The following is a 25,718-nucleotide window of genomic DNA, read 5'->3' as shown; positions in this document are numbered from 1 at the left end:
CCCCATCAAACACTACCAGGTTCCCCAAGAGATGTCACCTTCTTACCAAGCTTGGCAGTGATTTTGGCATTTGCTAAGGAAGAAATTGGCTTTAACACCTATATCAACTCAATCTGCTGATTGAGAGTGATTTGATTGCACACATTTTTGCAAAAGTTTTTGGCCAGCGCATGTCTTACACAGAGTGCCAAACATTGAACAGTTTGCAGGATTCAATCAGTATTGGTCAGTGTGACCAGAGGTTTAGTCTTCCAAGCTTTAGGACTTGTGTTGGAGGCCATCCTCAGGGAACTTCTCTGGCAAAGTGTTTGCTTTGGGATAGTCGGTGTGTGGTATTTATATGATGCCTCTTTTGTGTGGGTTTTTAATTGTTGATTGGGCTGTTGACGGCTGGCTATTAAGTCGTTGTCTGTTGTTTCCCTGTGCTGCCAAGTCCTCACCTCCTAATTACTTGATAAGCTGGTGGCAAATCAGCACTCCCATTGACTGACAGAGAAGACTGTTTCCCAGGCATCAATCAGTTTCCAGGCTGGCTTTGTGTTTGCTCATCTAACAAACTGAGTAGCTGCAAAATTGAATGTATGTCCTTGTTCATTGCAATGTGAGGTTACCATTGAGTTTGGGTCTTTTGTTGCTTCCTTTCTCACCCCATTGTGTTGTGTAGGCATCTTGTAACAAATGATTGTGGGTACACATTCTCCCTGAATTTTTCATGTAGGCATCTGTTCTTCAGGTGTTTAGCTTGCTATGTACTACAGTGGATTCTCACCCTGCCATATAGTTGAATTGAACAATTTCTTGGGGCATGAGTTTTTTTCATAAGAATGTATGTAAACCTATTACCTGTCACTTCTACTAGAATCTTACTTTCCATTCATTTAGCCAAAAATTTGCAGATCTGCTTTTAAAGGCATCCCTAATGTGCATGAGATATCAAAGTTACTTCTGATCTGGCTATATCTACTATTTTATATAAGATGAAGTAACACTATCAACAATCTCTACATGTGCATGCACTGCACACAATCCTGTCCTTTATAAGCAATTCCAAATTCACCATAACAAATCAACAGTCTCCAATGCTCCTTAAGTTCTGGGAAAAACATATGTATCTCACAAACAATGCTTTTCCTAGCAACAAAATATGTGGTAATTGTGTTTGTTATTATTTGCAGTTTTTGCTTAACTGCCTCTGTGTAAGTTGAAACTTACTGTAAAACTCCCATGCCTCTTTGCCAGCAAAACAAAAACAAAAGGATATTGAAACCATTCTGTTTTTATACACAACTAAGATTTACTCCTGCTTTCTGGGAAAAGGAAACAATTAAAATACTCTTCACTAATAATTAATTTAAATTTAGACACTAACTGTTCTGCGGTTTGGCCATTTCCTGCTAGAGGAAGTTTCTTGATTACTGACACTACCTTCAGTTATTTCTCAATTACTTCATTCCTAGGAAAGAAAGAAAGCCTTCAGTGACTCACATACTACCACCTGCTGCCAAGCCAACTCAACCACGTTACCTTCATACTAATATACACCGCTGTCATGATAGCCTGCTAGATAGTAACAGGCTGTAACATAGCTCCCATCTCCCTTTTTTTGTATCAATGGGGGGGGAGGGCCCCCCAAAGGAGCTAGAGAGAAAAAACTGTGAAGTAAGAGAAGGAGCCTACTAAATTTTTTACCTTCAAATAAAGAGAATGATAAGTCAGCAGACAAAGAGAAAGGAAAACAAAATACATTGCAGGACAAACTCTAGTGCAACCCTGTTTTCAGATTAAAAGATCAATTACATTTTTTCTGACTTCCATAGATGAGAAATTCCAGTAATACCTGATTTTGTTTGACCATAAAGGTGACATATTCTCCTGGCTTAATAGCTAGGCTTTTCCCTTTAATGCTGATCTGCAATCCTTTGGGAGCAGTTAGTGGACACACATGCTGAGAATAATTTTTCTGTAAATCCATACCTCCTTTACATATATTAGATATAACTTTACGGTATCTGTAGAAAGAAGTAAATGGAGAGCATATCTGAGGGAGGAACACAACTGATCAACAGATACAGAAAAGGCTCATGCCCTTGAGCCAAATCTTAATTTGGATTTAACCCTATATGTTCACACAACATATCTAGGACAAAAGCAGAGGCAGCATGCTGTCAGTATATCACATACAGCTCTTAGCTGCTAGGAGGCAAGCTATAACATGCTGGATTGCAATCTCTACACTAGAGATTCTAGCTTCCATAAAAATAACATTAAAATGCTTCAGCTAAAACTGGATTTTGATGGGCTTGATAGCATGCTGGCCAAAATGTGGTAAATATTTGATACTTTTTTTAAATATTGGCAGAAAAGGCTGAATGTTGTATGGGAGTAAGGCTGGTAAACTAGTCTATACTTTATTTACATTATTAAAAAGCACTACGAGAAAGCCTTGATTTAACCAAAGCCATAATATATAGTATCACCTATGTTGTTGTGGTTTGCATATGAAAGTTGAAATCCATAGGCTGCTGATAGTGACATGTTATGCTCCAGTAATAGTGATAATGAAAGGATCAGAAATAGTTTTGAGAAACATGTGCAGAATTCCAGATGAATGCAATCCAGAGAAAAATTACTTCAGTAGACTACATAAATAAGTAACAATTATATAATTGATGAGAACCAAAATAGAGAAAGAGGTAAGAACTTGAAAGAACAGCAGCAAAGCATAAAGCAATGTATGGACATATTGGAAACAAGGATAAAAAGAATGAGGGAGATATATGTGAATGCTGTTGGTATGTGCTATATTTCCTTTCCTTTTTATTTTCTCATGCTTTTCACTTCTTTAGCTTGGTACTTCGCACTCCTTTTTTTACCCCACAAGGAAATGATAGGATAAACATATAAAGTTACATATTTCTGTGTACTTATAAGATTATCCACAGAAGCAGGATAGGGGCAATTTTAAAAGAAAACAGTACCAGGGCAAATGTAAGGAATTCCCAACCAACCATATTTTTGTATAATTATTTAATCATAATAAGTTGGTATACTGCCCAGTAATTCCTTCAAAGATTAAAAAAATGGAGGTGTATAATAATTAAAAATACAAGACCCCATGAAGAGTTGTCAAGGTCAGAACCTGTTATTCAAACTGCCCCAAAGGCCGGCTACAATTCCAGAGGGGATTGACTGGATAGTGAAGAAAGAGGCACCTGTGTACTGCAGCCTTGCCAATGTAAAAAGCAGACAGAAGCCCTACGTTTCTCAAAATAGCAATCCTTGACTAACTTAATATGATGTATGCTGCCAAATACACCAGAAAAGAAAAATAACTGCATCCCTGCTGATAATGTTAGCTATCTTTCAGAAAAGCAGCTTCAGTGACACCAATTTGGGGGCTAACAGAAATCTCCAGAGGTAATGTATCTCTAACTATTAAGGAGCATTCATCAAGGCAAAATAGTATGCAGAAACTTTCCACATCATTTTTTTTCAAAACCCAAAATATTTTATTGGAAATAAATAATAGTTTTTGTCTCTATCATATTAGCAATTTGTAAAGGAGACTGATACAAGGCAGAAAATAAAATAGAAAGCTATTTTCCAAACCAAATAGTCACTTACTTACCCTGTGCTACTTTTATAGGACTGCCCTGTGATACAGTCTTCAGGCGGGGCTTTAGGGTTAAACCAAAAATCAGCAAAGCACATGTTGGGCTCTGATTTTGAAAGTGAAAGTTCAAATCCATAATCACTACAGAATAATAATAACAAATAGGTTTTTATTGTACATATAACTCTATGAATTACAGCTGAAACCGTTTGTATCTTTTTGGGATGGTATCTTTTACCAGACATCTTTTGGGTTCCATAGCTTTTGTCATATTGGCCAATAAACTAATTTTCTAGGAGTGTAAATAGTTTTGACAGCTGGGGTCAGCAGGTGCTCATTAGCACTCTAGTTAGCAGCAACAAGTCTCCATTACAAAAACCAGGTTTATTCTCTTTGCATGAGAAATAATGCAAATAGGTGTACAATCCTTTAGTCAATTTTATTTACAAAGGAACACAACCTTTCTGGGAGGCTAGAACATTTCACAAGATTGGAGAGCATATGGGCAATTGGAAGGGATATAGGTCTTAATTTCCGCCCTTTCTTCTTTTGTTATGGACTGCTGTGATATCCAGCTTAGATTCAAAGGAAGAAAAGAATGTCTAGCACAGACAGAAAATCCCTCTTAAAACAAAGTTCCTCAGGCTGTCTCCGAAGAGCAGACTCAAGGGGAGCAGATGGTTCTGGCAACCAGACTTGGTGGCCACCTGTAATAAATCTGCTACCAGCAGCTGTGCTGGCAGACACATAGTTCCCTCATGGTCCACCGTCTATTTCAGACAAGGCAGAGTCTTATTAATAGAGGCACTGACATGATTCAAGTTATGTGGGATCTTTTTCTCTAGATATTGGGCATCTTTAAAACTCAATATATATTTAACTGAACAGGACTTTTTCAGTTGTATTAAATCTAATAAAATAATGCCGTATTGCTGAAACAGAAGAGAAAATGCCATATGCATTCAGTACACTCTGCCATGAGTTGTTTTGATACAAGATGAGAGGCAAATATATTTAATAAACAAACAAACAATCTCCAAGATAATTCTAGCGGTATTTCTTAAAACTTCATCTCCAAGCACAATTCAAAATGACAGATCTATACTTCGTAAAAAGAGACACGCAAAGTGCAATTCCTGGGCAATCCACTTTCTACTTTTGTAACCTTTAAAACCTAAACATTTAACTGATATAATAGCTTTGGGGTAGATAATCCCACCTAGTCATGCAGATTGATATCTCCAAATCTGTTTTCTGATTTTGCTACTTTTAAAAAGTAAGGAGGACAAGTCCCCAAGTCATCATTTTCAATAATGACTTCACAATGATATCCATCTGAAAAATATTCCCCTGGCTCAACCTGGTCATTTGTTGGGGGAACAAATTCATGTTTATTGATTAAAAAAAATTCATTCATTTTAAGCGCCCCGAAGGCGTCAGGGAAGCCTCCGGACGGTCCCTGAAGCCTTCAGAATGCTTAAACCGACCCTCTGAGCAAACCGGAAGTCACTTCCGGTTTGCTCGGAGGATCCTTTTGAGCGCTCCGAAGGCTTCAGGGAAGCCTCCGGACGGTCCCTGAAGCCTCCGGAGGGCCTCGGGGGTGTGTGTGTCGGGGGAGGCTCTTTTCGCCTTCCCCAGGCTCCTATAAAGCCTCTGGAGCCTGGGGAGGGCGAAAAATGACTTTTAAAAAGGTGAACTCAGCTGGCCAGTGCGCGCATGCGCGCTGGCCAGCTCACAGGGCAGCGTCTCGCGTGCCCTGACAAATAGCTCCGCGTGCCACCTGTGGCACGCGTGCCATAGGTTCGTCATCACTGTGCTATACGATGCTTTTGGCAGAAACCGGCATCCTCTTCTGGTTTCTGGCAAAACCATGCCTATACCGAACAAGGAATTTGTTAATGACTGCCACAATAAAGGTAATAAAAATGGTGAAATTGTTTGTGACCCAATTTATGGCCATCATGGTTTATGACCATAATTGTCAGGCTCAATTATAAATCAAGGACTATCTGTATGGATTTTTCAGTATGTCTATTAACATTAACAACACGGCCTCTTCAGGAGACAGGAAGAGAAAACTTACCATAAGAAATCAGAAGAACTACATTCACAAACTTTGGAAGAAAGTGCTGATATAAAGTTTTTTCCTTTAATACACCATGATGTATTCTTCCTCCTTCGAAAGGTTCTCTGCTGGCCCATTATGCAACGGTCACCCTGAATATTAAAGGTTAATTCTCATAGCTGTTAGATAAAGTTATTTATTTATTTGTAACCCAATTCTTGGACTAATTTTCAGTATCCAGTAAGAATTGTCAACTGAATTTTAGGTATAAGAATAATATCTAACAAGTGTTTCACATGCAGATTGCATGAAATGATCTTTTATAATACAATTTAACTTCTTCCCTTTTCCCATTTCTTGTATTGGTTATAAACACACAATGTCTATTGTGAGCAAGCAACACATCTTAATATTTAGTATAGAAAATATAGCAATGTTTATAGGCACATGTGTGTAAAGGAAAGAAGAAACAAATTAAATGCTAAAACAAAATGACTGATCTCATGCAACAGAAACAAACTCAATCTTGGGTTGTGCAACTTCCATTGAGAAACATTCTTATCTAAATCTACACAGAGCTATTTCCAGTGTGGCAATACTGAGGGAGACTTCATACAGAGCATCTTTCCTCACTTTCAATTAATTTGATTGTATTAAGCAAGTTGAAATATAAGTATGTCTTTTGCTCAAATCATACCTCTATTTCTTTGCCTGCTATGTCAAAAAGAAATTCTCTCTAAATATTAAAAATATCTTGATTCATTTATCTTAATTGGTCTGACATCAATTACAGGCAATTAAGAGATTGATTGTTGAAACCTGTCCATACTCTGTCCATAATAAATACTTTATCTCCAGATCACTAAATCTTAGCCAGTGCAGTCTACAACGTGTTTAATGTGTATCATGTTTAGTGCATTTAATAAAATACCAATTCATACCTACCCAGCTAAACGTTGAATCAAGGAGTACACACTGCTGTATTTGTAAATATTTGAACTAGAAGACAGCCTTTGTTGTAGAATTTAAGGAGCAATATACTAGTCTGAAATTGTTCTTGTCATAGTTTTCACACTATTCTTTTTGCAGTTGACAAATCATGCCTCTAAAGTTTTGATTTTATGTTCATTTAACTGGAAACACTGTACTCTATATTGTATTGTGAAACATCTCTCCCCCCCCCCTCACTTTTTTGCTTTGCATCAAAATACTATCTGATAGCTCGTGCTATATTACCTTTCTTAAATAAATCTGAGCTACAAATTCAAATTGGAAGTGCCTTTAATATATATAACATTTTTTTCTAATTAATCAAGAATGATTATTTTTGATGACTTCTATGGATATGAATATCCTGGAATAATCAGAACATAGTCCTAGAAATCAAGCTATTCTCTCACAGCAGTCTATTTCATTTGTAATTGGTAAGCCATGGATTTAGTGCAATCCTATGCCTGGCTATTTAAAAATCAAGCCACATTCAGTAGAACAAAAGTTGTGATTGTATCACATACATAGGCTGTGTGACCTGCATACTCTCCCTTCTCTCTGTCTCTTGTTTATGATGGGATGAAACCATGCTACAAATTTCCAGTTTATTCAAATAAGGAAAACGGAGGTCTTTACAAATCATATTTCATTTAGAATTTAGATATTAACTCAAAATTAAGTTTTAGTTTTATGTTCTGGTTTGTTAACCAGTTCAGTTAGACAAATTATGCTTCTCTTTAACTGAACCACAGCCTTAGTGTAGTTAGCACAGATAATACTAAACATGTTTTAGTATTACACAAACAAATGTCACTAAATATGACACTTATTTCTTTATATGTAGTTGCACCTGAAGATTTGTCAGGTCCCATGATTCATAGTCTTCATCAGTGCATTCACGGGAAAAAGATGGACGGAAATCTACCTTGACTAGTTCCCAGTCTGACTGGTAGCTGATGTGTCCAAACACCCTAAAGAGAAAAAAATCTGAATGAGTTCCCAAGTAAAAGACTGGGAGTGAACACAAGAATATAATAAGGAATACCATATTTTTCAGAGTATAAGACGCACCTTTTTTCCTCAAAAAAGAGGCTGAAAATTCGGGTGCGTCTTATACATCAAATACAGCATTTTTTGCCTCCTGAAGCCTCCCCCCTTCATCAAAATGGCCGTGCATAGCCTTATGGAGGTTTTCAGAGCGCTCCTGGGGGCTGGGGAGGGCAGAAATGAGCAAAAAGCGGGCCATTTTTGCTGCCCCCAGCAGCACTCTATAAGCCTCCATAAGCCTATGCATGCATTTTTTTTACAAGAAACAGGCCCGTTTTCGCGAAAAACGGGCCATGTTTTGCTTGCTTTTGCCCCCCCCCCCTCCCAGGAGCACTCTGCAATCCCTCCCAAGGCTATTCATGTCTTTTTTCTTTGAAAAAAAAGAGGCCCATTTCCACGAAAAACGGGCCGTTTTTGAGAGGTTTGCAGAGTGCAAAAACTTTTTTTTTTCCCTTTCGGAATGCTCTTTAACTGATTGATGAGAATTACATTGATCAAGTGCGATGCCAGGAGAAACAAAGTCTTAGGTGCTGCAGATTGTCAGTGATTTCCTTCTCTAGCACATGGATAAATACACCTGGAAACATCTACCTACCTACCTATCAGTGGTGGGTTTCTGTCGGTCCGCACCAGTTCAGGCGAACCAGTTGGTCAATAGACCTGGAAGTAAGTTCCTGCCCCGCCCCCGTCACTCACTCGCTCGCTCGCTCGCCCCTGCCCGTTGCTCATTCCCCCCGCCCATCTGCACTATCCTAGCCCAGCCCACCGCTCACTGATTGGCTACCTCACCAATTGCCCCACCCGCCTCTAAGAACCCTATCTAAACCCACTTATCTTTTTTTCCTGTTTGGCGCTCTATTGCTGCCTGCTGACTCCAAGGAGGTAAGTAAGCTGCAACTAAGCGTGGGGCGGGGGGGTGCTGCTGTGGCCCTGCACTATAAGCGAGTCCGGTGACCTTTTGCAGCCTTGCAAGGATCCCGGGCTTGCTTATAGCGCAGGGCCGCCGGAAATTGCGGGGGTGGGGATGGCGGCGGGAGCTTCCGTGGTGCGGCTGGCCCAAGTTCGGGGACCTTGCAAGGCCTTGGCATTTTTTGCATCGGGGCGTGCTGCAAGAGAGAAGGTAAAGACCTTTTCCGGATTGTTGGTGGTGGAGGTGCTGGCCCATGCTCATTAAAATAAATCCGGGGAAGTCCTTTGCGCCAGCTGGAAAAAGTTTTCACTCCCCCCCTCTTGCAGCATGCCCCGGTGCACTTGGGGCTGCTGCTGTGATGTCCAGGGAGGCTAAACCAAGCTGCGTGCCTCTCCCAGCCACTTTCGCGGCTTCCCAGAGCGCCAAGAACCTTTGCGCTCTTCTCCGCGCTCTCCTCAGCTCCTCGCGATGGCAATAGATGTCCAGAAGCGACGGGAGCCAGAAACCCTAGTCCCAAAAGCTGATTGTGGACATCTATTGCAATCATGAGGAGCCGAGGAGAGCGCAGATAAGAGCGCAAAGGTTAGGGTTACTGGGCAACGTGTGTGTGTGTGTAAGGCTGGAGTTATGCGCCCCCCACACCCTCCCTCCCAGGGGTCGAAGCACCTCAAAAGGACAGACAGGCTGCCACAGCTCCACTGAGAAGACATTTCTGAGAAGAGAAACTTCTCTGGTTGCGCCCGATCTGGTGAAGCGCCAGCAACCGCCAGCCCATCGCCAGGGAGACAGTCAGTGAGGTGAACCACGTGGTTGCTCCGATCGCACGGGCAGCCCGACAGGGGAAGTTTCTCTTCTCAGAAATGTCTTCTCAGTAGAGCTCCTGAAAGGGACAGTCAGGCTGTTGCCGGCGCTCCACCAGCTCCGGTGCAGCCCGACCGGAGAAGTTTTTCTTCTCAGAAATGTCTTCTCAGTGGAACTGTGGCAGCCTGCCTGTCCCTTTGAGGTGCTTCGACCCCCGAGAGAGAGGGTGCAGGGGGGGGGGCATAATTCCAGCCTCACACACAAACACACATTGCCCAGTAACCCTAACCTAGGTAACATCATCAGTGCTAGAAGGCAGTGGGGGGAGGGAGGAGGAGAAAGGACAAAAAGGAGAAAGAAAGGGAGAAAGAGGAGGTGGGGGAAAGTGGGATCCTTGCTGCTTTTTGAGCTTGGTGGTTTTCTTACAGACGCTTCATTACCACACTAGGTAGCATCATCAGTGCTAGAAAGAGTGGGATATATTGAGAGGAGGAAGAGGGGTGGGGGTGGGAGGGAGACGACAGTGGGATCTTTGGTGTTCCCTGAGCTTGGTGATTTTCTTGCAGACATTTCATGACCCAGCTAGGTATATCACACCAATGACAATAAAATATCTGCAAGCAAGCCATCGAGACCACAGGGCATTTATTTCTTCATTTATTAAATTTATATACTTCCTGCCTCGTGGTCATCACGATCTCATCAGGACCTTCCACAATGACCAGCCTAAGAATTATATCTCCACAATCTCAAATTTTATTTATTGTGTATAGAATATTTTAATGGTTTTATTTTAATTTATTGTGTATAGAATATTTTAATGGTTTTATTTTAATTTATTATGTGTAGAATATCTTTTTTTAAATTATTTTTAAGGAATTTTTATTTATTTATTGTTTATAGAATGTTTATTACAAGAAATGTTATTCCTTTTTGCAAATGTTTTATTTGTGATGCAATATGTTGCTTTTAAGTGTACAAGTTGGTGCATGGTTTATGTGTCTCAAAGTGGCTTCTTTTCTAAGGGCAGGCCAGGTTGGTGCAAGGCAGCTTTGCCAATTTTTGTGTGTTTCTGTGTGATACCTGGTTGTTTAGGTAATTATGAGGTGGTTGCTGGTTCTGTGAGCTTCCTGGCACTGTCCTTTATAATTTCCCACAATGCCTTGATGGTTTTTATTCCAGTGGCTTTGTCTTTCCTTTCCTTAGGGTTAGGGGAAAAAACTGGTTTCATCTGTAGTCTTTTGGGGGGAAATTGTTGATTTTTGGTGTTTTCCTGGCACTGTCATAGTTTGTGTGTGTGTGTGTGTAATGTCCCGCAGTTATCTACACATTAATAATGATCAAGTACTAATAATATTTCCTTATACATTTTAGTGACCTTTCCTTACATAATTGGTGTTTTCTTTCATACTTTTAGATTTCTAATTGCTGTTTCTGTTAGTTAGCAATTGATAAAACAAATCCCACGTGAAAAAGTATTCAAAGCCTTCTTGATTTTAATTGTCAATTTATTCATTCCTGCACATTCTAATATTTATTCATTTTCATGTCTTTGGTTTTCCACTGTTGTGCAAACACAATTCCAGCAGCTGCTAACATGTGTAAAATTAAATATGTATTGCATTCCCTTTGAAATACAAGTAGTAAGTAGTAGCTACTTACCTTCTGTAAGTAGCTCTTTTATTGTTTTGTGTACTTATTTTAATCTTATTTAAGTAGTAAGTGCACAAAATAATAAATTTCCTTTTTTATATCTTCTTTTTGTAGATCATCCATTGGGGCAAAGAATTCAGTGATGTCTTGGCCATTCCCACCCGGTCACATGGCCGGCAAGCCACTCCCACCTGGTCACATGGCTGGCAAGCCATTCCCACAAAGCAGGCCACACCCACAGAGTAGGTTCCAAAAAATTTTGAAACCCACCACTGCTACCTACTCTCTCTCTCTCCCTACCTACCTACTGTATTTCTCTCTCTTTCTCTTCCTCTCTATTCCTCTATCTACCTACCTATTTTTTTAATTTGCCTCTTCAAAACCTTGGTGCGTCTTATACTCCGGTGCGTTTTACACTCCAAAAAGTGCGGTAGCTTCTGTTATGGTTGGCTGTGGTAAATACAGATAGTTCTCACTACTGACTGCAGTTGGGAATAACAACTCAATCACTATGGGGTGTAATTATAAGGTGAACCACATTGACTTACAATGTCACTTCTGGCTGCATTATATACTGTCATATCACTGTGACATGTGACTTCCTACCAGTTTCCCCATTGACTTTGCTTTGTTGGAAGCCAACTGAGGTCATAAATAGCAATCATGGATGTTGCAACCATTGTAAATGTATGTTGGTTGCCAAACACTCACAAATTGTGATCATGTATCTACAGAAAACTACAACTTCAAAGATCACTCATAAATCTCTTTTTCCAGTGCTAATGTAACTTTGAATGAATGCTACAATCTAACCACTCTGCTACCACAGCTCTTCAGTACATGAAAATGTTATATTTTCAAATTATTTTCATAATTGGGCTGTTCTGTACCATACTTTAAACATTAGCAATTAACTGACCCTGAACATCGATATCTTAGTACCTAGATATAACAGAACTAAAGAAGATGTAGTAATCAACAATGGAGACTATATGGTAGTCAAGGATTTTGTCTTCTTGAACATTTTTAATCACTTGACTTCATAACAGAAAGTTATGGCTTATCTGTGTTTAGCTCTGAAGTAATGGATGTTTAGTCAGATATCTATTTATCTATTATCTCTATATCTAAGGCATTCCTTTTACTCTTCTACTGAATCCTGAAGCCTCCACATTATCACAAAACTATTTCCCATATGTACTCTCCCATTTAATTATCATCCATTAAATTGCTTTCATTTCATTTAAAGATGTCCAGTAAAAATGAAGACCTTGGATGTGTTCCTAAATTAATTACTTGGGTAATTGTTTCATTACATTAAGTTAAACACTTTTAATCATTGACATTTAAACTTTTTTCATGTAGTTGATGGGCTGATACAATTAAAGGTACTTACGTCATGACTAAAGTCTCATCCCCAGGTTCGCTAAGTAGGCCATCCACATACACAGAAATACTTGTGAAATTATGGGTGCTCCAAGTTTGACCTTCATCTACACTGAATCTGTAATGGAAATAGTAAAATAATCAATACCATTTCTTTAAATAATTTAATAGGATTCACAAAGTCCCAAGTAGTTAAACAGTAGATATTCTAAAGCTAACCATTATAGGTAGTCTTCGACTTATGACCATTTGTTCAGTGACCCTTCAAAGTTCTGCTGATGCTGAATGAATAGTGGTTAGGACCAATCCTTGAAGTTCTGGTTGTTGCAGCAATTCTGCAATCGTGTGATTGTAATCTAGGAGTTTGACAACCTGTTCACCTTTACAATCAGTTGCCAAGCACCCTGCAATCACATGAATACTATTCGTAACCTTCACTGTTGCTGGGGTATCTCTCCCACACTTGCACCCTCCCCCAGACCATCTGCACTTCTGCCACACTGGCCACTTGTGCATCCTAATACACTCTCTCCAACCCTCTCTGTGCCTCCCTTGTAACTCCTGACCTACATGCACTCTCTCCAACCCACATAGTACCTCTTGTATATGTCTCCCCAATTTCGCACCCTTGCGCACCCTCCCTGACCCTGGTAGCCCCTCTCTTGCACCCTCCCAGATCTTCTCTCCCATCCTTGAGCATTTCCTCACAGACTTTGCCTCTCACACACACCCTTCAACCCTCATATCCTAAACTCCCCTTCATTCTCTCCTCCATCCAGCAGCCATTTACCTGTCTGCAGGTATGGAACTTTCGACTTCCTGACAGCTTCTCCAAATACTTGGTGACGAGAAGCTGAGAAGAAGTTGACTTACCTAACAATGGTGAGTTTGAGTTAATGATGGCAACCATGATTACAGGGATTGCGGTCACTAAGCAATGCACTCACACTTTACAACCACATTGTTTAGCAATTGAAATTCTAATCCCAGTTGTCAGTAAAGGGTACATATTTGAGTTCTTTCCTTTGTAAAAAAAATCTGCTACTAGTTATCTCGAAAGAGATTATCTCAAAATCTGAAATAGATACAGGTAGTCCTCAACTTATACTATTCATTTAGATTTATGACCATTTTTCACACTTATGACCTGCAGAATCCCCATGGTCACGGCGTCGAAATTCAGATACTTGGCAACTGGCATATATTTATGACACTTGCACCATCTCAGGATCATATGATCATCCTTTGCAACCTTCCCAGCCAGCCTCCAACAAGCAAAGTCAATGAAGGAAGCTGAATTCACTTAACAACATGATTTACTTTACAACTGCAGTTATTTATTTAAGAACAGTGACAAAATATTGCAAAATGGGTCAAAATTCACTTTATAACTGTCTTGCTTACTAGAATAAATTTTGGGCTCATTTATGGTTGTAAATTGAGAACTACCTGTATTTCAAACTCTTAGTAGTTTAACCAGAACAGTGCATCCCAAAAACAATCAGTGTGAGTTAATCATACAAAAGAAAACACACAGAGGAAAAATGTAAGATGGGGCTTTCTGGCATAAAGTTTCTGATATAAACAAGTCCCTTACATTACATAAAATTTGATCACGAGATCACTATAATGGTCTGAGAGTCAATATGATGGGTCACAATGTAAGTAATATCTGAAAGTCAGAATCAGAATAATTATCAAATCTACCAAAACCTCAGAATAGTTGCCCTGGATAAGATCAAATTATTATCTTGTGCTGCATGCAGTTTGCATAGTAGCCAATTAGATGTCAATACTAATAGGAAATTCTCTCCTAGGTATTTTAGAACAGACATATACTGAATATTTCCAAATGGTTTAGTATACTACCACCAGCAGCAGCTATTCTACTCTTTTTTGCTCAGCGAATCTCATATAAAAGACCAAAACAGTGAAAGACCCAAATTATTATACATGGAAACATCATTGTCAGGAGCACTAAGAAGATTCAGTGAACAGGCCAGGGTTGCCAGAAAATAATAATTTCAGCTGACAGCATCCTAAATTTTTAAGGAGTTAACTTGTTTATGATTAGCAACTACAGAAAGCTTTGCACACCCCTAATTAATCCACTTTTAAAGATATCCAAGTAGATAGGGGATAGAAGGGGAATTTGCAGATGACACCAAGCTGGGAGGAATAGCCAAGAACCCAGAAGATAGGCTCAAGATCCAGGACTTTGACAGGCTTGAAAACTGGGCCCTATCTAACAAAAAGAAATTTAGTGGTGGGAAAAGTAAGGTTTTACTTACTTAAAGAAAAACCAAATGCACAGATACAGAATAGGTGAAATCTAATAATAACTACGAGAGGGATCTAGGGAATCCGAGTGGACAATTGCTTAAATATGAGCCAAGCAGCGTGCTGCAGCTGCCAAAAAAGCCAACATAGTTCTAGGCTGCATTAAAAGGGAGATAAAATCAAGATCATGTGAAGTGTTAATACCACTTTATAATGCTTTGGAATACTGCATCATTTTGGTTACCACAATATAAAAAAAGATGTTGAGGTTCTAGAAAGAGTGCAGAGAAGAGCAACAAACATGGTTAAGGGGCTGGAGGCTAAATCATATGAAGAATAGTTGCAGAAATTGGGTATGTTTAGTCTAATGAAAAGGATTAGGGGTGACATGTTAGCAGTGTTCCAACATTTAAGGGGCTGCCACAAAGAAGAGGAGTTAACCTATTCTTCAAAGAACCTGAAGATAGGATAAGACACAATGGATGGAAACTAATCAAGAAAAGAAGCAATCTAGAACTAAAGAGAAACTTCCTGACAGTGAGAACAATTAATCACTGCACTGGAATAGCTTGCCTCAACAAATTGTGGGTGCTCCATCAATGGAGATATTTAAAAAGAGATTGGACAGCCATTTGTCTGAAATGGTATAGGGTCTCCTGCTTGGGTGGGGGGCTGGACTGGAGGACCTTCAGCGTCCTTCCAACTCTTCTATTCTGCTCTGTTTTTTGTTATTCTTTCTATGATCAAGTGTATCCACTGAATCAAGCCCAATGAAAGTCTGGAGTGGTATAGGATCTCCTGCCATGGGCTGAACTAAAAGACCTCCAAGCTCCCTTCTAACCTTATTGTTCTATTTTCTATGTTTTAGGTGGCTATTTATAGATGCCTGAGGGAGGGGGGGAGAATGACCTCCTTACCTATGTTTTGTTTCCTGATTTCCATGGACAAGTGTATTTATTACATGTATGAATATAACTAGCAAACATGGATGTCCCAAAGATGCTTTTTTATGAAGCAAGTGGACTTTCTGATGTTTCTTTGAAGACGTTTCGCTTCTCATCCAATAAGCTTCTTCAGCTCTTGTCCCTTGAAAAAGCATCTTTGGGACAACCATGACCTGGATGACTGAGAATCTTCATAGACATTTAGAAAACATGGAGTAGAGACGGCTTCCGGTTTCCAAAGGCGACGGACGCTGGGCGTCTGCTGTTTGCCTCTCCGGTGGGCTCCTTTTAGGAGCAGAGGCGGTGTCGGAGAGACCACCTGCCGTAGGGCGGCTTGCTGGAACCCCCGGAATCGGCGGCAACTGTGTGGGGGGGGGTTTCCAGCCTCGCCTCAGGAGATGGGGAATGGGGGGGGTGCATAGCGCAGCAGTCGGCTGCCTGCACCTTCGCTGAATGGATTCCGGAAGGAAGTAATTAATTAGAAGTTGCGGCTGAAGTGCTGGAGGTGAGAAGTTTGCTCCAATCTCTCTAATCCTCGTTAACTGATGAGCAGCAGCCTTTTGTAAGTTTGTGGATTCAATCTATTTGAAGTTGGAAGATTGGAGGGGGGTTCTTTCACACACACCCGGGTAAAGCGGCACTTGGACTATCTCTCAATCTCGGAATGGAGAGAGAGAGTAAAAGTTGAATTAGTCACTTGTACTAACTATGTAAGAAATATTTATATCACAACTGCAAGAGGTGATTGCTGAGCTGTTTTAAAAACTTTATGAAAACTTTTGATGTTCTGGTCCCCTGTGAAAGGGGGAGCCAAGATGGCCTGCTTCCGTCTTCTTCGCACTTATAAATGAAATTTGCCTTTTGAAACTACCTTTGAAGAAATTCCTGACTTTATATTACTACTCCCCCCTGAAGGAGTCCTGGAGCTCCTCCTGTTATGTGATCTTTCTGGATTTGGATTATTCTCTTTTTTGTGTGTGACTTTTTGGCTTGGAACTGTGATTGAGGATTAACTTTCACTTTTGGACTTGCCTGTCTTCTCGGACTCACCCAGCTGCACGCTCCACAGATGCCATTTCTTTTGCAAAAGATTTACAGTCATCTCTGAACTCAGACAAATGGGGCCCAGAAAACCACCTTCAGGCAAGACAGCCTCGGCACCCACTTCCTCTACATCCAGCCCAATGACTCAACAGACAAAAATTCCATCATTTTTACAAGAAGGGACTGGAGAGAGTTCAAAAGATTTATCTGTTACCCAAATGTTCCAGGCTCTTATGAAGGGACAAAATGAGTTGAAAAAAGAGGTGGCAGATTTTAAAGAACAGTTCAGAGGTGTACAGCAGCAAAAAACAGAAAATGAACAAAGAATTGGTGTGCTGAAGGAGGGTGCGGTCAGGCTGGGGGAGGAGGTTAAGGCAGTCCAGAAGGGGAATAGAGAATTGGAAAATTTCATGGTAAAGATAGAACTTGAAATAATGTCCTTTTTTCTCAGATTCCAGAACTTACCGGAGAGAGAAGATGAATATCTTAAGGATATCATGAGTACAATCTTAGCAGAATATATCAAGAAAAATAAAGAACAGTTGTGGTGGGATCTGGATCTGGTTTATAGGATTAACTCAGCATAAGCCAGAACATATAATGTTCCAAGGGAAGTACATGTTAATTTTTTTAGGAAGACCATGAGGGATGAGGTTTTAGGGGCCCAAAGGGGGGGGACACCACTAAAATATAAAGACAAAGAAATTACCATTCTTAAGCAAATTCCGAAAAAAATAAGAGATAAGAGGAGGAAGTATTCCTCTTTATCAAATAAATTATATAATAAAGGAATTTGGTTTAGATGGTTATTGCCAGAAGGAATGTTGATCTTCTGGGAGGGCAACAGAATTAGAATTAACACAGTTGTGGAGGCAGAGGCCTTCATTAAAAAACTCCTAGAGGACGAAAATAGGTGACAATACACAAGACATGAAGGAGGGAGGGGCAGCGGCTCCACCCGAAGACAGGGGGGAGGGAGCAATATTGAAAAGACTCAGGTCACAAAAATAAATGTATTTGAAATATCATTGTAATTGTTGATATATTAGAAAGTGGCAAAAGAGATGATTGAACACATGGTTGATACAATATATAACAAGACGCTGTTTCTGCTTATCTTTTATCTTTTGTTTTTTCTTTTCTATAAAAGTTGTGAGATTTGGAGAGATTTCTACCTCTAGCACGATGGAGCTGCCAAAATTTTTGTATATCCACCTACCCTTTCCTATAAATGTTTAAAAATCAATAAAATTCTTTTTTTTAAAAAGAAAACATGGAGCAAATATTAAATTAGTAAATAACTCTCTTAGAGAAAAAAAACATTTCAGTTGGACTATTTTTAGTACTGAAAATACAGTAGACTAATGAAAGTTTGCTGTAGAATTACTTGAGTATTTTCAGAGGAATAGATGTATCTTTGATGGCCACAATCACACCACCATGATCCAAATATAAGATATGATGCTCCTCTTCAAAAACCTAATGGCCAGGAAAAGAAAAATAACAAAGTAATTAGGTTTTTCAGGAAAACCATATTAGCATATTGGATCAAAAATAGACTAATATTGGAAGAGTGGATTCTTTGGACTGAGGGGGGCACGCACTGAAACCTGGGAAAGACTGGAGTGACAACAGAATGAGGGAAATGGGGCGGAAATAACAATGGAGATTAGGAAACAATTAAAATTTCATGAAAATTATAACATCAAATACAGGTAGTCCTCAATTTACAACAGTTCACTTAGTGACCATTTGAACTTATAAGTGTCTTGGTGGCTCAGTGGTTAGAGTGTAGTACTGTAGTCTACTTCTGCTGGCAGCCAGCTGACTGCAATTTGGCAATTCAAATCCCACCAGGCTCAAGGTTGACTCAGCCTTCCATACTTCCGAGGTTGGTAAAATGAAGACTCAGATTGTTGGGGACAATATGCTGACTCTGTAAACTGCTTAGAGAGGGCTGTAAAGCACTGTAAAGTGGTATATAAGTCTAAATGCTATTGCTATTGCTACAACGGCATGGAAAAAAGTGACTTATGGCCATTTTTAACACTTATGACCACTGCAACATCCCCATGGTCATGTGATTTATATTCTGATGTTTGACAACTGACAACATTTATGACAGTTGCAGTGTCATGGATCAGGTGATCTCCTTTTGTGACCTTCTGACAAGCAAAGTCAATTGGGAAGCAAGATTCACTTAACAATGATGTTACTAATTTAACAACTGCAGTGATTCAGTTAATAAATGTGACAAGAAAAGTTGTAAAATAGGGAAAAGCTCACTTAACAAATTTCTCGCTTAGTAACATACATTTTGGGCTCAATTGTGATCATAAGTTGAGGACTACCTGTATTTTGGGTCATCAAAATAATAAAAGACAAAGCACAGATGATAGGAAAGTATGTAAAGGTGAAAGATAATATGACATAAGTATCCCAAGTGAGAATAATAATATAAGAAAACATTCATTTAAAATATCATTCAAGAAAGAAATGTTATACCTTAATTAAAAAATAATGGCTCACTATGTTTTCCCAAGGTTATAGTCCTACGCATATTTATTAAATGCAAAAGGAATTAACTTTGTGTAAATATGCTTAGACCTAGACTGCAATTAACTAAATGTTTAAGTTCTCCGGCTTGACTTCCCTGGTGCTACCCCCCACCGCGAGGAGGCGGAACCGGAAGGCATTAGATGGTTCCGCCCCAAGCGCCTGATGGAACCAGATAGGTTCCAGACGGAGCTTGGGCCACCTCCTGTGGATCTGACCCGCCCTCGAGTAGAGGACCTGGTGGACGCATGGAATAGTGCGACTACCGGGACCCTAGACCGGGTGGCGCCTTTGCGGCCTCTCCTGCGGCGACGAACCACCCTGGTCCCTTGGTTTACTGAGGAGCTAAGGGTGATGAAACGCCACAAGAGACGCCTAGAGAGTCGTTGGAGATCCTCCCGTTCCGAATTTGACCGAGCACAGGCACGAGCCTATTTGAGGACGTACCTTGTGGCACTAAGAGCGGCCAAACGTCAATATTGTGCCGCTCTTATTGCATCCGCAGATAACCGCCCTGCCGCCCTGTTTCGGGTGACTCGCTCCCTCTTGTTTGAGAGACCGCGGGAAGCCCCTTTACAGGGCAGAGCAGAGGAGTTTGGGAAATATCTACAGGACAAAGTCGCTCAAATCCGGATGGGATGGGCCCCTTTCAGTGGTCCAGTAGAGACGCCCGTGGCGAGTCTTGAGGGACCGCTTTGGGAGGAGTTTGACTCGGTTGCCATCGAGGATTTGGACAGGTTGCGTGGACGTCTGCGACCCACCACATGTTTATTGGACCCGTGTCCCTCCTGGCTTGTACTGGCATCCTGGGAGGTTACGCGCGACTGGCTCCTGGGCCTAGTGAACGCCTCGTTGGGTGAGGGGTCTCTACCGGCCGCCTTGAAAGAGGCGGTGGTGAGGCCCCTGCTCAAGAAGCCTTCCCTGGACCCAACGGACCTAGCCAATTATCGTCCTGTCTCCAACCTTCCTTTTTTAGCGAAGGTTGTAGAGAATGTGGTGGTACAGCAGTTCCCACGTCACCTGGAGGAAAATGATTATCTAGACCCGCGCCAGTCTGGCTTCCGACCCGGGCACAGCACGGAGACGGCCTTGGTCGCATTGGTTGATGATCTCTGGAGGGCCAGAGATAGGGGTTGTTCCTCTATCCTGGTCCTATTAGATCTCTCGGAGCGTTCGATACCATCGACCATGGTATCCTGTTGCACCGGCTAGAGGGGTTGGGAGTCAGGGGCACCGTTTTACGGTGGTTTGGCTCCTACCTCTCTGACCGGACGCAACGTGTGTTGGCAGGGGAGCAGAGTTCGACCCGGAGGTCACTCACATGTGGAGTGCCACAGGGATCGGTGCTCTCGCCTCTCCTGTTCAACACATACATGAAACCGCTGGGCGAGATCATCCGTGGCTTTGGGGTGGGATATCATCTGTATGCTGATGATACTCAGCTATACATTTCCACCCCGAACCACCCCAATGAGGCCGTCGAAATGATGTCCCGGTGTTTGGAGGCCGTACGGGTCTGGATGGATGGCAACCGACTAAAACTCAACCCTTCCAAGACGGAGTGGCTGTGGCTTCCGGCCCCCCGGTTCAACCAGGTGCTTCCATCTCTGGCCATTGGGGGCGTGCAACTAGCCCCCATGGAACAGGTGCGCAATTTGGGCGTCCTCCTAGATGCCCGGCTGTCCATGGATGACCATGTAACAGCCGTGGCAAGGGGGGCGTTCCATCAGGTCCGCCTGATGCGCCAATTGCACCCCTTATTGGACCGGGATGCCCTACGCACAGTCACCCATGCGCTAGTGATGTCTCGCCTGGACTACTGCAATGCTCTCTACATGGGGCTTCCCTTGAGATGCACTCGGAGACTACAGTTGGTCCAGAACGCGGCCGCGCGGGTGATTATGGGGAGGTCTAGATACTCCCCTGTAACACCTCTCCTGCGCGAGCTGCACTGGCTTCCTGTGGTCTACCGAGTGCGTTTCAAGGTTTTGATTATGATCTTTAAAGCGCTTCATGGCATAGGACCTAGTTACATGCAGGATAGCATCATGCCCCACACATCCCTACGACCAATTCGCTCACACAGAGAGGGACTTCTCCGGGTGCCGTCCGCCAAACAGTGTCGGGGGGCGACATCCAGGAGCAGAGCCTTCTCTGTGATGGGCCCAGCCCTGTGGAATGACCTCCCCCGTGACATCAGGATTATTTCCGATCTCCGCTCCTTCCGTGTACAGTTGAAGACCCACCTCTTTCAATTATCCGGCCTGGCTCAACCGTAATTTTTTCATATTCCTCCTGACTGTCTTTTTTAAATTTTAAATTTTTATTGTATATTGGGTTTTTATTAAACGGGGCATGTTAATGGTTTTAATTTGTCTAAATGTTTTAATCTATTACCTCCTCCGTGCATGTATGTCTGTGTATATATGTATGTTTATATATGTCTTAGTGTACGCCGCCCCGAGTCCTGCCCGGAAAGGGAGCGGCTAATAAAAAAAAAAAAAAAAGTGATTATGTCATCAAGCCTTCAAGAAAAAAATCCCAGTAGTAATAAAATATATATGATAAAAATATCATATCCTTAATCTGGTTGTTGATGTATACTACATACTCTACTGGGCACAGCATTGTGGCAAGATGATTGCTAATAAACAATAACTCACACATACTTCCTCTCTTTAGGGTTGATTTGGACTATCATTAAAGCCCCACCTATTGATAATGAATAGCTTGGTCATATTAGGATTCACACAGCTTGAATGATTTATTAAAAAGTTTATTTTCTATATATTTTCTTTTCACTGAATCAGAACATATTTATAGGTAGTGAGATTGTGTAATTTTTTATTTATGTCTTACCTTTATTAATAAACAAACAAAAACAAACTAACAAATATAAAAAGATGTAAAATGAACAAACCCATCACATCATTTCAATACCTGTCTCCATGTTTTGCCACAGTCAGATGTTATATACATTTCTTCCTTGTATTCCACAAGCTGGGCACCCAGATTTCCTGAGAATAAAAGTATAATAATAATAGTATAGTACTACAAATGCTTACTGCAGTTACTTCTACAAAGGCTCCTATTCTCCACCCACCCTTATTTCTGAAAAAACCCTTCTACATTCTGGGAAAAAGAGAATCCCTAAGGCATCTTCTATTTTAGACCTGCCATGCAGCTACTTCCAGAATTAAGGAAATTGAAACTCCACGCACAGCTTGGAGACTGTCAAATAGGAGAAAACTATCCTAAAGCCACAATTGGCCCAATAACAACCCCCACCAAAGAATAATGTGGGACTTGTTCTCAGTGACACCAAGGATAGGTAGCCTCTAACAGCAGGGTTGCATATCAATGTTTTTAATGTATAGCATGGGTGTCAAACTCGATTGCATCATGTGATGATTTTTGCCTTTGTGGAGCTGGGGTAGCCGTGGCTTGTGCGTGATGCATCCAGCCTCTGGGCTGCCAGTTTGACACCCCTGGTTTATCCTTTATCCTTGTCCCACATTTTTATCCAATAACTTAAAAGCAGGACATATAAAGATATTTTACTTTAATCTAACAGCAATACAACCACACTACATAAATTAAAGTGATGCTACTTTTCTAAGACTGTATGTAAACTTCATGGCTGGTTAATGCCTAACCCTAACATAACCACATTTCAAGAAGTTCCCAAGTTCTATGCTTACATGATCTGCCATATTATGAGTATCCAAGAAAATAGACATCGCTAATACCTTCACTAGACTCACCTTTGTATTATAGTATATATCAGGACTTAGTCTACTGTGTTTTTTTTCTGTCATCAGAATTTTCAACACCACCAAAACTATCAGAAATTACTAGTTCTATTTATTCTGATATGGCTCAGATATCCTCTAAGGTGCATAGATCAAAACTACCTTGCAACTTGCTTGCAAGTGCTTTGGATTCACTGCTTTACATCCCCACTGTTCTCTAGTTTCATCTTTAATGTAACACTCATTAGTTGAAAAAACTGCTTCTGTTTATTTTATTTTTTTATCTGTTTTTATTCCTAGGTATTTTAATCAATTTCTTCACTTCCCCTTCTTCTCCGGATCCAAAAGAAAAAAAGTCTCCTTTCTCATGTTTTCTTCATAACAGCTCTTACTCTGGAATGGCTCAAAGCTGCTGAACTTGGAGACAAACAGCCAGAGGTCTTCTCTAGGGTTTAGGACCAATTGCCATAGCTGACTTGCCCTGCACAAAGGCACAAATCAAGCAAGGAGAGACCGGAAGTGAGACAGACAGAAAAGCCTTGGGCTCTGAAGAGCCTCACATACATTCTGGCTGACAAACTGATGCTGGGGATCTTTGGGTCAGAACTTTCCTGGAGGGAAAGTGAAGAAGGAGCTGCATCTCAATAGACCTAGAGGAACGCAACTGGTTCCTTGCAGGTCAGAGATTAGCTCTCTGAATTGGCACCGGGGGAGGTGGCATTGTAAAATGGCCACTACAAAGCTGAAGCTTCTGGACTAAGCATTGAGCAGGAGCGGTGATTGGAAGGAGTGTTGAGACCTGGTGAGAAGATTTAAATAACCAATTGATACAAATCAGAATTTGGAAAAGGTAAAGACTCTTTTGAGTAGAAAATATTATTAAGGGACAAATCGGAAATTTGGCGGAAAGGAAAAAAAGAGAAGGAAAAAATTGCAGTTTAAAACATGAAGACCAAAGAGAACTGCTTGTTTTAAACAACTTGGAGACAGAAATGAGAATTGGCTAACTCATTGAAATACAAAGCTTCAAATTTGGACCTGAAAAGACTGTCTTTAAAAGAGATTAACTAACAATTGGGAACCTCACGGAAAAGGGGGGAATGGAGACTAAAAATATCGATACTAAAGGAGACTTGCTTTGTTCTAATTTACACATCTTAAGCAACCCTAATTAATTAGAGGTGGAAAATAACAAGAGGAAATATCAAGAAGAAGCATTGTTTTCCTGTTCGTAATTTTATCTTTTCTGGATTTAAAACTACCAAGCTGTACCTTTGGAAATTATAGTTCAAAGAATAGAGGAACGGAGCCATTTGCCAGAGGGAAAAACAAAGAAAGCAAAACTACACCCACCGTTTAAGGAGGTTTTGAATTTGCATAGATCGTTTGATCTTGCACCTGGATAGCTGTGGAAGAAAAGAAGAATGTCTTCCGCTTTTTTTTCATTTTAGCTGAACTGGAATATTGGAGCTGGATCAGAATTGGAAAATAAGAAGAAACTATGGAACTTAAATTATAATTAATTGTAACTTTTGAACTGGACACTATGGAAAGTTGGAAATTTGAAGAAATATTTGAGATTATAAAAAATATGCATGGGTCATTAAAATTAAATAGAATTCCGAAGTTAAAAATTAAGGAGAAACAAGAAGCGAAGGAAGAAGAAGGGAAAGGAAGTGGAACTATAGAAAAAGCAATAGAAAATAAAAAACAGACAAAAGATTTCACTGGGTTTGACAGTGGCACAGGGAAAATTGAACAGGGGGGATATGTCCCAACAAACAAAGGGAATGGAATTATAGAAGAAAGGAAAGGAAATTGCCAAACAGGCATAGAGAGGAAAGAGTAGAAAGAAAGGAGCGATAAGAGAAAAGAGGGAGAGAAGATAGGGAGACAGAGGATACATCGAATGACACAGCAGAGGGTGATGGAAAAGTCAGGGAAGGAAGAATATATACCCAGGAGAAAGAAAAAGCAGGAGCTTAGAGTTTGGGATAAAAGGCTCACTTAGGAAGAAGTGGAAAGGATAAGGGAAAAAAAGTAAAGATTGACAGAAGAGAGGAAGAAGGGAAGCATATACACTATATTGCCAAAAGTATTTGTTCACCTATCCACATAATAATATTCAGTTGTGAGCGAATACTTTTGGCAATATAGTACAGCATAGTATATATACAGAAGCATATATATTAATATGAATGATTAGCAAATTGGATATTTAGAAAGTACTATGTGGAGAATATAAATGAGAGGTATGTGATTTGCTCTTTTATATGATAGTTAAACTGAGTTGCTAATTGATTGAATAATAAGGATGATAATGAAAAGATAATTAAATATAAGTTAAAGTATTTGGAATATCGATACATATAGAACTTTTAAGACAATGAATATAAGTGAGGTGCATATTGTTTGCGATGTTAGATAGCAGATTAATGGAATTGTTATAAGCATTGAATAGCAAGGATTGTAATTAAAACATAATTAAATGTAAGCTAAATAAAGATATGGAAAAATAGAGGGGGAACTTGAAATATATCTGTAATGGAAAAATTACTGAGATTATAAATAGAGAACTAAAAACTTGGGGCATGTAATGATGTATAACTATACAATATTATGATAAGAATAGCTGGAAATTGTAACCAGGACCATACTTAGACCAAAAAATAAGCTT

The 25,718-nt window shown here is 40.4% G+C and overlaps 1 protein-coding gene across 1 annotated transcript in view; it reads right to left on the bottom strand.

The window, feature by feature from the left end:
- Window positions 1-25,718, bottom strand: part of SORCS2 (sortilin related VPS10 domain containing receptor 2) — a 131,375-nt gene that overhangs the window by 19,416 nt on the left and 86,241 nt on the right. The window contains exons 12-18 of the mRNA XM_081950077.1: window positions 22,230-22,306; window positions 18,121-18,212; window positions 12,476-12,583; window positions 7,519-7,639; window positions 5,697-5,830; window positions 3,629-3,754; window positions 1,838-2,009 (exon numbers count right to left, since the gene is read on the bottom strand). Coding sequence (XP_081806203.1) covers window positions 1,838-2,009; window positions 3,629-3,754; window positions 5,697-5,830; window positions 7,519-7,639; window positions 12,476-12,583; window positions 18,121-18,212; window positions 22,230-22,306 — 830 coding nt within the window. The remainder of the gene's footprint in view (window positions 1-1,837; window positions 2,010-3,628; window positions 3,755-5,696; window positions 5,831-7,518; window positions 7,640-12,475; window positions 12,584-18,120; window positions 18,213-22,229; window positions 22,307-25,718) is intronic.

The sequence above is a fragment of the Natrix helvetica genome (genome assembly GCF_964273705.1).
Source record: "Natrix helvetica genome assembly, chromosome: 4".
Lineage (NCBI taxonomy): Eukaryota > Metazoa > Chordata > Lepidosauria > Squamata > Natricidae > Natrix > Natrix helvetica.
Note: the sequence above shows the minus strand (reverse complement) of the source record. Positions and strands in the feature narration are given on the sequence as shown.